At 42.6% G+C, this 14,371-nt stretch overlaps 1 protein-coding gene across 6 annotated transcripts in view; it reads right to left on the bottom strand.

Annotated features, from left to right (window-relative positions):
- The window catches only part of COL19A1 (collagen type XIX alpha 1 chain), a 1,086,226-nt gene that overhangs the window by 819,948 nt on the left and 251,907 nt on the right, over positions 1 to 14,371 (bottom strand). For all 6 annotated transcript variants that reach the window (XM_068281448.1, XM_068281450.1, XM_068281452.1 and 3 more), the window contains exon 9: positions 14,209 to 14,271. In XM_068281448.1, the coding sequence (XP_068137549.1) occupies positions 14,209 to 14,271 (63 nt within the window). The remainder of the gene's footprint in view (positions 1 to 14,208; positions 14,272 to 14,371) is intronic.

Genomic DNA, 14,371 nt, shown 5'->3' with positions numbered 1-14,371 from the left:
CTGCGGGCGATCTATTGGTGTGGGTGGGTGATCAGATTGCCCGCAAGGGGCAGGTTAGGGGCTGATTGATGGGTGGCAGTGACAGGGGATGATTGATGGGTGGCAGTGACAGGGGGTGATTGACAGGTGATCAGTGGGTTATTACAGGGAAGAACGGATGTAAATAATGCACTGGCGAATCGATAAGGGGGGGGTTGAGGGCAATCTGAGCATGTGGGCGGGCGATTGGGTGCCCGCAAGGGTCTAATCTGATGGGTAACAGTGACAGATGGTGATAGGGGGTGATTGATGGGTGATTGATGGGTAATTAGTGGGTGTTTAGAGGAGAGAATAGATGTAAACGATGGATTTGGGAGGTGATCTGATGTCGGATCTGCGGGCGATCTATTGGTGTGGGTGGGTGATCAGATTGCCCGCAAGGGGCAGGTTAGGGGCTGATTGATGGGTGGCAGTGACAGGGGGTGATTGACGGGTGATTGACGGGTGATTGACAGGTGATCAGGGGGGATAGATGCATACAGTACACGGGGGGGGGGGGGTCTGGGGAGAATCTGAGGGGTGGGGGGTGATCAGGAGGGAGCAGGGGGCAGTTTAGGGACTAAAAAAAAAAATAGCGTTGACAGATAGTGACAGGGAGTGATTGATGGGTGATTAGGGGGGTGATTGTGTGCAAATGGTGGTCTGGGGGGTGGGCAGGGGGGGGTCTGAGGGGTACTGTGGGCGATCAGGGGGCAGGGGGGGGGGCAGATCAGTGTGTTTGGGTGCAGACTAGGGTGGCTGCAGCCTGCCCTGGTGGTCCCTCGGACACTGGACCACCAGGGCAGGAGGCAGCCTGTATAATACACTTTGTAAACATTACAAAGCGTATTATACGCTTCCTATCCGGGGATCGTCGGGTTAACAACCCGCCGGCGCTTCCGATTGGCCGGCGGGTTGACGTCGCGGGTGGGCGGAGCCTATTGTTGGTGGATGCGCGCGCATCCCAGCGCGCGATCCCCGGCCAGAGAGTGCCCCAGGACCTGACGCCAATCTGCGTTACGTGGTCCTGGGGCTGCCACTTTGCCGCCGCCAATATGAAGTAGGCGGTCGGCAAGTGGTTAAAGAGGAACTAGAGAGGTTGTAGAAAGCAAAGGTCCATGTTGTCCCAATGGTGGTGGGAGCACACAGGACCAGAACTCCTGCATTTAAAGAGCAGCTCTAAAAGATCCCACCCATACAGTGTCAAAAGGTAATATATAAATCATATCAATCTATATGTATCACTGTATGCATATGTAAGAAAAAGTGTATCTGTGTAAGTACCCTTACACCTACATGCGCTTCTTATAATACTATTTACAATTTTATCTCATCCTTTCATTAATTAAAGTTTGTGAATTAGGCTATGTTTAGTTGTTGTGACAGTAACCTGAAAGGTTATACTTACTATATTATCACCTTTCAGAAAAGCAAAGCACCCTACATACTCAAATTACAATATATTTTATTGCAAATCACAAGACTGCCCATGGCACAGAGCCACCGATGAAATGAAGGAGGAAAACATGTGATTTTTCATGTTGTCACTTTGTCTAGTTGCATAATCCTTTACTTCCTGAACAACTCTATTTTAAGAGGTTAAGAGGAACAACCATTTGGGCTTGCTCACAGTTAAATTTAAGCTTGCAGCATAGTTCATTGATACCATACTCTGTCTACCACATGTATACGTGAAACTCAAAGCATGTGTTGGTAATTCATCTCTCTGTCTAAATTTAAATCATTACTTCATGACTGGAATGTATCCAATTCAAAATTTCCTAACATTGTCCTCGTACATTTTGCGCAAATAATATGTATTTTGTTCATGTATGTCCAGTGATGTACTTTGAAAAACAATATAGATAAGTTATCCTATGTGACTATTGATCAATGAGTTTCTTTATGTGAGCTTTACCATGCTTATATATTATGTGAGCAGTACTAAGCGTAGAAAGAGTTTCGGAGTTGCTTTAACTGGGTTGCAAAAGTTCTGAATGACAAAGTTCTTCTGAACTCAGTTGTCAAGGTTCCCTCACTCAGTTATCAATGATCCTACACATTTTCCTAAACCCTTTACTTTGCTAGTTCCTAACGTTTTTCTTACCTATGCCTAACCTTACAGCGAAAGTGCTGGGTCATTCCCATTATTAATCACTATTAATCACTAAGTAAGGGTTCAAATATAAAACAGAATTTTACTGTTACTGCTGTTGTATTATATTTTTCTGATAAAGCATCTCTGAAAGTAAACAATCACCTACTGTTTCATATACAAGAGATGGGCACAGTGTTAAAACCCTAGATCAGCTACCAATTTTTTTGCAATATACAAATGAAATGTATCTAGCTAGCTGCATCCTGTACCTTCTTTTTCTCCTGAGCTGAAAAAAATGTGCCCACACTCCTCCCCTGTACAAGCATTGCCTACACATGAAGTATTAAAAGAAGAACTGTCTATCACATGATCCATCCATAATACTTCTTTATGGCCAGCCCAGATACTACAGCTGTATCTCATAAAGATGACAGTGTACTGAACTGCAGTGCTGGCCACAAAAAGCCAATTTCTTAGTAGCATGGGGTGAAGTGGGAGAGGTGTCTAACCCAAATCACATCCTCCTGTGTCTAGCACTAACTTAACTCTTGATTAGCACTAACCCCTATATGCCTAACCTTATTATTTTGTCTATATTTAGCTTTGCTCTGCCAAGTGTACCTCCAAAGTTAACCTTAACTTAGCCCAAAATATTCCCCTAAAGTAACTTAAAACCTATCCTAACACTAACCTCATCCTAACTTTCCTGATTAATTTCTATAAATATGTATTAAAGGACAACTGAAGTGAGAGGGATATGGAGATCGCCATATTTATTTCCTTTTAAGCAATACCAATTGCTTGGCTGTCCTGCTGAACCTCTGCCTCTAATACTTTTAGTCATAGACTCTAAACAAGCATGCAGCAGATCAAATGTTTCTGACATTATTGTCAAATCTAATAAGATCAGCTGCATGCTTGTTTCTGGTGTTATTCAGACACTACTGCAGCCAAACAGACCAGCAGGACTGCCAGGCAACTGGTATTGTTTAAAATGAAATAAATATGGCTGCCTCCATATTCCTCTTACTTCAGTTGTCCTTTAAGCCCAACCATCCCTGAGCTTCCGTAATCTGAAATCTTTACCTCCGTCAATAAAAATAATGGATCTACCTTTACAATAGTGTCCAAATGTTCTCTGATAAAGTTTCACTTTTTCATGTGTGGCGATGCCCTAATTAATTCAATAAGGCAACTTGTATACTTTAAAACCATGAGAAGATTGCTTGACAAAATGTTTAATCATCTCCACTGTTTCAACAAAGTATGCCCCTTACACTATGACACATTAACCACTTGAGGACCTAGGGCTTTACCCCCCTTAAGGACCGGCCACTTTTTTTCCATTCAGACCACTGCAGCTTTCACGGTTTATTGCTCGCTCATACAACCTACCACCTAAATGAATTTTGGCTCCTTTTCTTGTCACTAATAAAGCTTTCTTTTGATGCTATTTGATTGCTCCTGCGATTTTTACTTTTTATTATATTCATCAAAAAAGACATGAATTTTGGCAAAAAAATGATTTTTTTAACTTTCTGTGCTGACAGTTTTCAAATAAAGTAAAATTTCTGTATACATGCAGCGCGAAAAATGTGGACAAACATGTTTTTGATAAAAAAAAAACCATTCAGTGTATATTTATTGGTTTGGGTAAAAGTTATAGCGTTTACAAACTATGGTGCCAAAAGTGAATTTTCCCATTTTCAAGCATCTCTGACTTTTCTGACCCCCTGTCATGTTTCATGAGGGGCTAGAATTCCAGGATAGTATAAATACCCCCCAAATGACCCCATTTTGGAAAGAAGACATCCCAAAGTATTCACTGAGAGGCATAGTGAGTTCATAGAAGATATTATTTTTTGTCACAAGTAAGCGGAAAATGACACTTTGTGAGGAAAAAAAAAAAAAAAAAAAGTTTCCATTTCTTCTAACTTGCGACAAAAAAAAATGAAATCTGCCACGGACTCACCATGCCCCTCTCTGAATACCTTGAAGGGTCTACTTTCCAAAATGGGATCATTTGTGGGGTGTGTTTACTGTCCTGACATTTTGGGGGGTGCTAAATTGTAAGCACCCCTGTAAAGCCTAAAGGTGCTCATTGGACTTTGGACCCCTTAGCGCAGTTAGGCTGCAAAAAAGTGCCACACATGTGGTATTGCCGTACTCAGGAGAAGTAGTATAATGTGTTTTGGGGTGTATTTTTACACATACCCATGCTGGGTGGGAGAAATATCTCTGTAAATGACAATTTGTTAATTTTTTTTACACACAATTGTCCATTTACAGAGATATTTCTCCCACTCAGCATGGGTATGTGTAAAAATACACCACAAAACACATTATACTACTTCTCCTGAGTACGGCGATACCACATGTGTGGCACTTTTTTGCACCCTAACTGCGCTAAAGGGCCCAAAGTCCAATGAGTACCTTTAGGATTTCACAGGTCATTTTGAGAAATTTCGTTTCAAGACTACTCCTCACGGTTTAGGGCCCCTAAAATGCCAGGGCAGTATAGGAACCCCACAAATGACCCCATTTTAGAAAGAAGACACCCCAAGGTATTCCGTTAGTAGTATGGCGAGTTCATAGAAGATTTTATTTTTTGTCACAAGTTAGCGGAAAATGACACTTTGTGAAAAAACACAATTAAAATCAATTTCCGCTAACTTTTGACAAAAAATAAAATCTTCTATGAACTCACCATACTCCTAACGGAATACCTTGGGGTGTCTTCTTTCTAAAATGGGGTCATTTGTGGGGTTCCTATACTGCCCTGGCATTTTAGGGGCCCTAAACCGTGAGGAGTAGTCTTGAAACCAAATGTCGCAAAATGACCTGTGAAATCCTAAAGGTACTCATTGGACTTTGGGCCCTTTAGCGCAGTTAGGGTGCAAAAAAGTGCCACACATGTGGTATCGCCATACTCGGGAGAAGTAGTACAATGTGTTTTGGGGTGTATTTTTACACATACCCATGCTGGGTGGGAGAAATACCTCTGTAAATGGACAATTGTGTGTAAAAAAAATCAAAAGATTGTCATTTACAGAGGTATTTCTCCCACCCAGCATGGGTATGTGTAAAAATACACCCCAAAACACATTGTACTACTTCTCCCGAGTACGGCGATACCACATGTGTGGCACTTTTTTGCACCCTAACTGCACTAAGGGGCCCAAAGTCCAATGAGTACCTTTAGGATTTCACAGGTCATTTTTGTTTCAAGACTACTCCTCACGGTTTAGGGCCCCTAAAATGCCAGGGCAGTATAGGAACCCCACTAATGACCCCATTTTAGAAAGAAGACACCCCAAGGTATTCCGTTAGGAGTATGGTGAGTTCATAGAAGTTTTTATTTTTTTGTCACAAGTTAGCGGAAATTGATTTTAATAGTTTTTTTTCACAAAGTGTCATTTTCCGCTAACTTGTGACAAAAAATAAAATCTTCTATGAACTCACCATACTCCGTACGGAATACCTTTGGGTGTCTTCTTTCTAGAATGGGGTCATTTGTGGGGTTCCTATACTGCCCTGGCATTTTAGGGGCCCTAAACCGTGAGGAGTAGTCTTGAAACCAAATGTCGCAAAATGACCTGTGAAATCCTAAAGGTACTCATTGGACTTTGGGCCCCTTAGCGTACTTAGGGTGTAAAAAAGTGCCACACATGTGGTACCGCTGTACTCAGGAGAAGTAGTATAATGCGTTTTGGGGTGTATTTTTACACATACCCATGCTAAGTGGGAGAAATATCTCTGTAAATGACAATTGTTTGATTTTTTTACACACAATTGTCCATTTACATAGAAATTTCTCCCACCCAGCATGGGTATGTGTAAAAATACACCCCAAAACACATTATACTACTTTTCCTGAGTACGGCGGTACCACATGTGTGACACTTTTTTGCAGCCTAGGTGCGCTAAGGGGCCCAACGTCCTATTCACAGGTCATTTTGAAGCATTTGTTTTCTAGACTACTCCTCGCGGTTTAGGGCCCCTAAAATGCCAGGGCAGTATAGGAACCCCACAAGTGACCCCATTTTAGAAAGAAGACACCCCAAGGTATTCCGTTAGGTGTATGGCGAGTTCATAGAAGATTTTATTTTTTGTCACAAGTTAGTGAAAAATGACACTTTGTGAAAAAAAACCAATAAAAATTAATTTCCGCTAACTTTTGACAAAAAATTAAATCTTCTATGAACTCGTCATACACCTAACATAATACCTTGGGGTGTCTTTTTTTTCTAAAATGGGGTCACTTGTGGGGTTCCTATACCGCCCTGGCATTTTACAGGCCCAAAACCGTGAGTAGTCTGGAAACCAAATGTCTCAAAATGACTGTTCAGGGGTATAAGCATCTGCAAATTTTGATGACAGGTGGTCTATGAGGGGGCGAATTTTGTGGAACCGGTCATAAGCAGGGTGGCCTTTTAGATGACAGGTTGTATTAGGCCTGATCTGATGGATAGGAGTGCTAGGGGGGTGACAGGAGGTGATTGATGGGTGTCTCAGGGGGTGGTTAGAGGGGAAAATAGATGCAATCCATGCACTGGGGAGGTGATCGGAAGGGGGTCTGAGGGTTTGGCCGAGTGATCAGGAGCCCACACGGGGCAAATTGGGGCCTGATCTGATGGGTAGGTGTGCTAGGGGGTGACAGGAGGTGATTGATGGGTGTCTCAAGGTGTGATTAGAGGGGGGAATGGATGCAAGCAATGCACTGGCGAGGTGATCAGGGCTGGGGTCTGAGGGCATTCTGAGGGTGTGGGCGGGTGATTGAGTGCCCTAGGGGCAGATAGGGGTCTAATCTGATAGGTAGCAGTGACAGGGGGTGATTGATGGGTAATTAGTGGGTGTTTAGGGTAGAGAATAGATGGAAACACTGCGCTTGGGTGGTGATCTGATGTCGGATCTGCGGGCGATCTATTGGTGTGGGTGGGTGATCAGTTTGCCCGCAAGGGGCAGGTTAGGGGCTGATTGATGGGTGGCAGTGACAGGGGGTGATTGATGGGTGGCAGTGACAGGGGGTGATTGATGGGTGGCAGTGACAGGGGGTGATTGATGGGTGATTGATAGGTGATTGACAGGTAATCAGTGGGTTATTACAGGGGAGAACAGATGTAAATATTGCACTGGCGAATTGATAAGGGGGGGTCTGAGGGCAATCTGAGCGTGTAGGCGGGCGATTGGGTGCCCGCAAGGGGCAGATTAGGGTCTGATCTAATAGGTAACAGTGACAGGTGGTGATAGGGAGTGATTGATGGGTAATTAGTGGGTGTTTAGAGGAGAGAATAGATGGAAACACTGCGCTTGGGTGGTGATCTGATGTCGGATCTGCGGGCGATCTATTGGTGTGGGTGGGTGATCAGATTGCCCGCAAGGGGCAGGTTAGGGGCTGATTGTTGGGTGGCAGTGACAGGGGGTGATTGATGGGTGATAGGTGATTGGCAGGTGATTGACAGGTGATCAGTGGGTTATTACAGGGAAGGACAGATGTAATTAATGCACTGGCGAATTGATAAGGGGGGGGGGGGTCTGAGGGCAATCTGAGCGTGTGGGCGGGTGATTGGGTGCCCGCAAGGGGCAGATTAGGGTCTGATCTGATAGGTAACAGTGACAGGTGGTGATAGGGGGTGATTGATGGGTAATTAGTGGGTGTTTAGAGAAGATAACAGATGTAAACGATACATTTGGGAGGTAATCTGACGGCGGGTTTGCGGGCGATCTAATGGTGTGGGTGGGTGATCAGATTGCCCGCAAGGGGCAGGTTAGGGGCTGATTGATGGGTGGCAGTGACAGGGGGTGACAGGGGGTGATTGATGGGTGATAGGTGATTGGCAGGTGATTGACAGGTGATCAGTGGGTTATTACAGGGAAGAACAGATGTAATTAATGCACTGGTGAATTGATAAGGGGGGGTCAGAGGGCAATCTGAGCGTGTGGGCGGGTGATTGGGTGCCCGCAAGGGGCAGATTAGGGTCTGATCTGATAGGTAAAAGTGACAAGTGGTGATAGGGGGTGATTGATGGGTGATTGATGGGTAATTAGTGGGTGTTTAGAGGAGAGAATAGATGTAAACAATGGATTTGGGAGGTGATCTGATGTCGGATCTGTGGGCGATCTATTGGTGTGGGGGGGTGATCAGATTGCCCGCAAGGGGCAGGTTAGGGGCTGATTGATGGGTGGCAGTGACAGGGGGTGATTGACGGGTGATTGATGGGTGATTGACGGGTGATTGACAGGTGATTGACAGGTGATTGACAGGTGATCAGGGGGATAGATGCATACAGTAAACAGGGGGGGTGGTCTGGGGGGGGGGTCTGGGGAGAATCTGAGGGGTGGGGGGTGATCAGGAGGGGGCAGGGAGCAGGGGGGGGGGGATAAAAAAAAAATAGCGTTGACAGATAGTGACAGGGAGTGATTGATGGGTGATTAGGGGGGTGATTGGGTGCAAACAGGGGTCTGGGGGGTGGGCAGGGGGGGGGTCTGATGGGTGCTGTGGGCGATCTGGGGCAGGGGGGGGAGAAATCAGTGTGCTTGGGTGCAGACTAGGGTGGCTGCAGCCTGCCCTGGTGGTCCCTCGGACACTGGGACCACCAGGGCAGGAGGCAGCATGTATAATACACTTTGTAAACATTACAAAGTGTATTATACACTTTGTATGCGGCGATCGCGGGGTTAACATCCCGCCGGCGCTTCCGTATAGCCGGCGGGATGTTGCGGCGAGCGAACGGTGACAGGCGCCGGCGGAGGATCGCGTCACGGATGACGCGATCGCTCCGCCCATGCCCTTAAATGGACCGCCGCCTCTGTGGGTGAGGCCGTCCTGCAGGGCTCCACTTCCCCGCCGCCCCTGTGTAGTGGGCGGTCGGGAAGTGGTTAAGGGAAAAGTATGTAAATTGTAAAACTGTTGTAAGACTTCTGTAGGGATCAAAGGTTGTAAAGTTGGATTACATTTTGTGATTGAATGTAATTGTATTTTTGGAATTGTAATGAATAAATGGCTTTTATTTTTGTATTGTTCTCAAGGCAAATATATAGATTGTGTTGCTTTACTTTCATTCTAACCAGATTATCATCCTACATTCATCAGAATGCCATTTTAAACACAATAACCGTAGACTTTTCAATAAGTCTGTACCATTTATGTTTAAGTATATCTAGATTTAACCAATGTGAGCCTACTGTTACTTGCATTCATCATTACATACCAAATGATCAGAAAGCCTTGATGGTAGATCTGTGACTTTTATTAGTACCAACTTCCAAGCATTCCCCTTTCTCAATAATTTGGAGTTAACCACAAAAGAAACAGACAACCCCACTATTTTTCAAAGGTAGTCAATATTGCGTTGCATTTCCAATTTTAGCTGTGTTTTCTTTTTATGGCCTGAACTCCATTTACATTAAGAACTTATTCAACACTATGGGCTTGATTCACTAAAGCGTGCAAAGTGTTAGCACGCCAGTGAAAAGCCACTATGCATGTGTTAACATGCTTTGCACGTGCTAACTAGGGTGCTAAGTAGTTTGCACAATCAAACTATGATGCTAAGTAGTTTGCACGTGCTAACTATGATGCTAAGTAGTTTGCACGTGCTAACTATTTAGCACCCTAGTTAGCATGTGCAAAGCTTTTGGGCGTGATAACCGAGTTATCACGCTTTTGTGAATCAAGCCCTATCTGTACTGTGTACTAAGTGTTTGCTTAAATGCTGGTAAGATATCCACAGGGTTGATTATAGGTAGTGCACACAGAAATTATACAAGAAAGTGGGGAAGGAACACACACTGTGCCTAGTTTGCTAGTATAGAGGAGCAGTAATGTGTGTGAAAGCAGTGCATACAGCATCTTTGTATACATCTTTTTCAGGGAGTGTCTTTATAAAGAATAAAGGCCATGCTGAAAATCCCCCATGAAGAGATGGACTAGTCCAAAATCTGTCGGTAATGTAACATTTCTACTACTTACTGTAAGTGACAGCAACAGAGGAGAAAAGTAATTAATGGCTCATTTAACTCCGGAAGAAACATACTTCTTATTTGTATATGTTAATGTATTTTAAATTTTAGGATTTTCGTGACAGAGGTCCTTTAATTACCTTTTCTTTATGTTTTTTGTTTATTAAAAAATTATTATTTGACATGTACACAGCAAAGGATTTTTAAATGATGATTAAGATATTATTAATTTCACCAGACAAAATCTGACAGAGCACTAGTTATTTAACCACACCAAACAAATCAATGTCTCCTTTTAAAAACTGACCGAACACTTGTCTGACAACAAGTAATGGTAGAGTAGAATACAGTAGGGATTACGGTAAGATATACTGTATATGTAAGGCTATCTGATCCATACCAATCTAAGATGGTACAAAAACACATACTTTTTGTTAATTGCTTTACCTGCCATGCATTGTGACATATATAACAACAGTATCAATAACGCAAGTGTAAATCCCCTGACAATTACAACTGCAGAACAGAAAAAGATTGATCATACATCACAAAATCAGCCTATCAGCTTTTCAGTGTCATCGTTAGAACATTTAAAGCATCCACTTGACCTTTTATCAAAGCAGTTTCCCAAATACATTTCTTTACGAGTTGTCTGACACCCCCTTGACATCTATTTATCTGGTAAGTGACATTCGCCTGACAAAATACTAAATCATCTGTTTAAGTCAGTAAATGTCTGTTCTATAAGGTTATTAAAACATAACAGTCAAAGCTTAGCCAAAGATGCAGCATTAATTTATCATGAGGAATTGGGCACTTTAGATTCTTGAGATGCCATGTGGCGTCTGACTGTAAAAGTAAAAAATATAGATGTTATATTACACTGTAGATACTAAGCATAGCCTGCATGCTGGAGAAGGTGATAGTATTGAGAACATTAAATGTTCCACTACGATGAAACATTGTACTAGAAACCACTGTGGTGGCAACAAACCATTTGTAATCTTTGTGAAAAACCTATTTATAAACCCTTGTAACATTCTCATGCACTCATGTTGCTTGTAATCAAGTAACTCAAATTTAGGGGAAAGGTTAGTATCATCACAGTGTATTATTGTACTGTGGTCCTGTTTCATAATGGTACTCACTCCCATGCTGCTGTTCTGCAATTACAATTAAAATACAACCAGTAGTAAATTCCCTTTTACAGTTAATATTCAGGCCCCAAAAGTGGTCATCACATGAAATTACTGTATTCAATGACAAGCACCAGCTAAAGCAAATACAATTATGGGCTGCATACAATGAGAAATACAACCATTAGATGCTAGTATACTACGCCCTCTGTATAAATCCCTTGTGGGGCCTCATCTGGCATATGGGATACTCTTCTGGACAGAGAGCTCTGATATTGTTCCTGGGATCTGTTGAATCACTATCCCAACTTAGTTGTCAAAGCCTTGAGTAGTCCTATAACCACTGGGAGCAGGAAGGCAGTATGTAAGCCTTTATCTTCTGTGTTATCTGGAGTTGGGAGAGTTTAGCCTGCTGTGCAGAAGTTCCTTTACACAATGCCAGCTATTTGGTTGTGCCATTCAATATATGATGATTATCCTGCATCTCACACCTTGTATTTATGTGTTGGACAATGTCTGAAGCCTCTTCACACAACCTGTAGTTTGGCTGCTGTCTAGTACAACAGATCCACACTTCTTCTGTTTTGTGCCTTTTCTTGTACTGCTATGATCATTGACTCATAACTATCTTTGAATTCAGTTTTTTTTTTCCAGGCAGCGGTAGTATTTATCAGTTTTAGCCACCTCAGTTCTCTTTTTTATGGAACCTATCAAGGAAGGTTTGGTGTTCCAATGGCTCTTATTGCTTCAGGCATGCTCTCAGCATTTCCTCTTTGGTTCCCATCTTACTAATGTACTACTGGATGTTCTGCATTTCAACAAAGACAGTGATTTTGGCACTCACTAAGTCACACCATCTCTCTTTAAAGCTGGTGTAAATTATTTGGGTGTTGGACATGAGGAGTAAATTTATATTGTAAGCGGCTTTCAATTCTTCACATTAGCAACCTCCGTGTCCTCTTTTGCCCTGTTTAAGTATCTAATAAAAGTCTGGGTGTAAACATTGGTGTCAAGAATATTGTTCTTCCCATTGTGCTCTCTCTTAAAATTTACATTTTTATTTTGTTTCCTTCCTTACCTCATTAATTTCCTTTTTGTTTTACTATTTGGCCACACTTCTCCAACCCAAATTACATCCCAGTGTCATCACTGTTAATCTGTGTCAGATGGATCTGCAAGTAAATGTCCTGTTTGCCCTTAGCATACAGCTATATATAATCCATGTAGAGCAAATGTCTGATGGTAGTTTCAAGTTGCATCTGTATCCAGTCATTGTGTTTATCCCTCCTCCTCCTATGGCACTACAGCCCGATTTGAGTCTTGGCCTCCTTCAGTGTTTATCCCACTGAAGGTTTAAAGCCCATGGAGAACAGTAACCAGAGCAGTGCATCATCTTGGAAAAGGCGCTAGTTGTCTTGAATTGGCTGCTAGTGCTCTCTTTCTCTGCCCCATTGAGTCCATCAGGAAGGTTCTTAGTATCCAATTGACTTTTGTAAGTGGCATTGATTCATGTTTGTAGAGTCATTAAATCAAGAACATTCCTTTTGTCAATTGAAGCTGTGCTCTGATTTTTCAGTGTAAAGCTTGAGTCTCAGGTAACTGATCTAGCTATAATCAACTGGTATTTTTGAGCCCTTGGCGTTCTCAATGTCCTACTAAGCTGAGATCTTGCAAATGCTTGTATAATAGTACAGTTTGGAAGTTATAATATCCTATACAATAAAATGCAAGTGTCCCTGGGTCATCAGCTGAATGGTTGTGTGTCCCTGGCTTTTTTGTACTGAGCATGTGCACAGCCAGGGCTGGACCTGACAGTTTGCTGTCTGTGGTTCACAGAGGTTCTCATTGCATTGTGGGAAATAACAGCTTTTTCCTCTCCCTGTGTGGATATACTTCAGACAGTGGTGGGGAACGAGCAAGCGGGTCGCGTATGTGCGCGCATTGCGGGGGTTAGTGGCTGCCACCTAGCGCCCGTTTTTTAATGGGCAGGCCTTTTTACTAGTCTGCTATAATTTTTCACCTTGTAAAAAGTAAGCTTATGGCTGACTTGGTTAGCCATGGTTGAATTTCGTTGTTGTTCTCAGTGTTATTCCTTGAGTAAGTGGGCATGAATATGAGCCTGGTGCTAATTATTGGTTCATCTTTGCTTCCAGGACTTCATGCACTGCTGTTTTGTTTTTTGTATTGTTTTTATTAGCTAGCAGGAGTAAATCATATTCAGGCCAGGTGCTGTTCAGCTCATTATGTTTTTTATATGCATTAGATATCCGCTACACTGATGGTGATTGGTTCTTTTTCTGGGACATTTCTGTCATCTGTCTTCAGGTTGTGGAACCACTCTCCACCGTTATTAAGTGGTTTGTTTTTCCTCCTACATGTTCTTCCAGTGCAGAAACTGAAAACAACTAGATTAATACACTGGGGAAAGAGAAAATCTATAACACAGTTTTTCCTTTTAATTTTTAAAATCGATTTTCTCAAAAATTACAAACTTCTTTTTCCTTGCTCAGGAAGGTTTGGGATTAATAGTATGGGCACGAATTTTGGAATCGGGGATCCCCTTCTAATAGCAATAAACATTCCAAGCAATTAACTAATGTACTTTTTCTCCTAGTAGGTGGTTGATATTTGGAGACCCCATTATTATTAAAGAGAGCTTTCTGTTTTAATCATACCCCCCCCCCCCCCTTTTCATCATAAGTCTTCATCTTCTCCTGAGCACCAAAGGTCAGGAAGAATCCCTTGTCCTTTGAGTGCTTTGCTGGGGGAGGAGGAGATTTTCAAATCTCCTGTGCAGAGAGAGCACCTCTCAAGGTTAAATACATGGGTTGATATTGTTCAAGCAGTAGAGCTCAACACTCATTTGCTCAGTTTCTTGTACAATTCCACCCTACATGAAGACGGGAGAAAAATGTTTTGCAGGGGGCATACTTTTTTTCTTTCTATGTTAATAATAATAAACAACAATTGTTAAAAAATGAAAATGATGCTTACTTGTATTCCCTGATCACCTTTTTGACCTGGTAAACCTGTTGATCCTGGCAGTCCTGCTTCTCCCTGTAAAAGCAAATAATGAGAACATGCAAAAGCAATTGGCACTATCCATTCTTCAAAAATTCATAATATAGGGCAGTACTGTAATTGGCTTACTAACTAC

The sequence above is a fragment of the Hyperolius riggenbachi genome, chromosome 4, assembly GCF_040937935.1.
Source record: "Hyperolius riggenbachi isolate aHypRig1 chromosome 4, aHypRig1.pri, whole genome shotgun sequence".
NCBI lineage: Eukaryota > Metazoa > Chordata > Amphibia > Anura > Hyperoliidae > Hyperolius > Hyperolius riggenbachi.
This window is presented reverse-complemented; position numbering and strand designations above follow the sequence as displayed.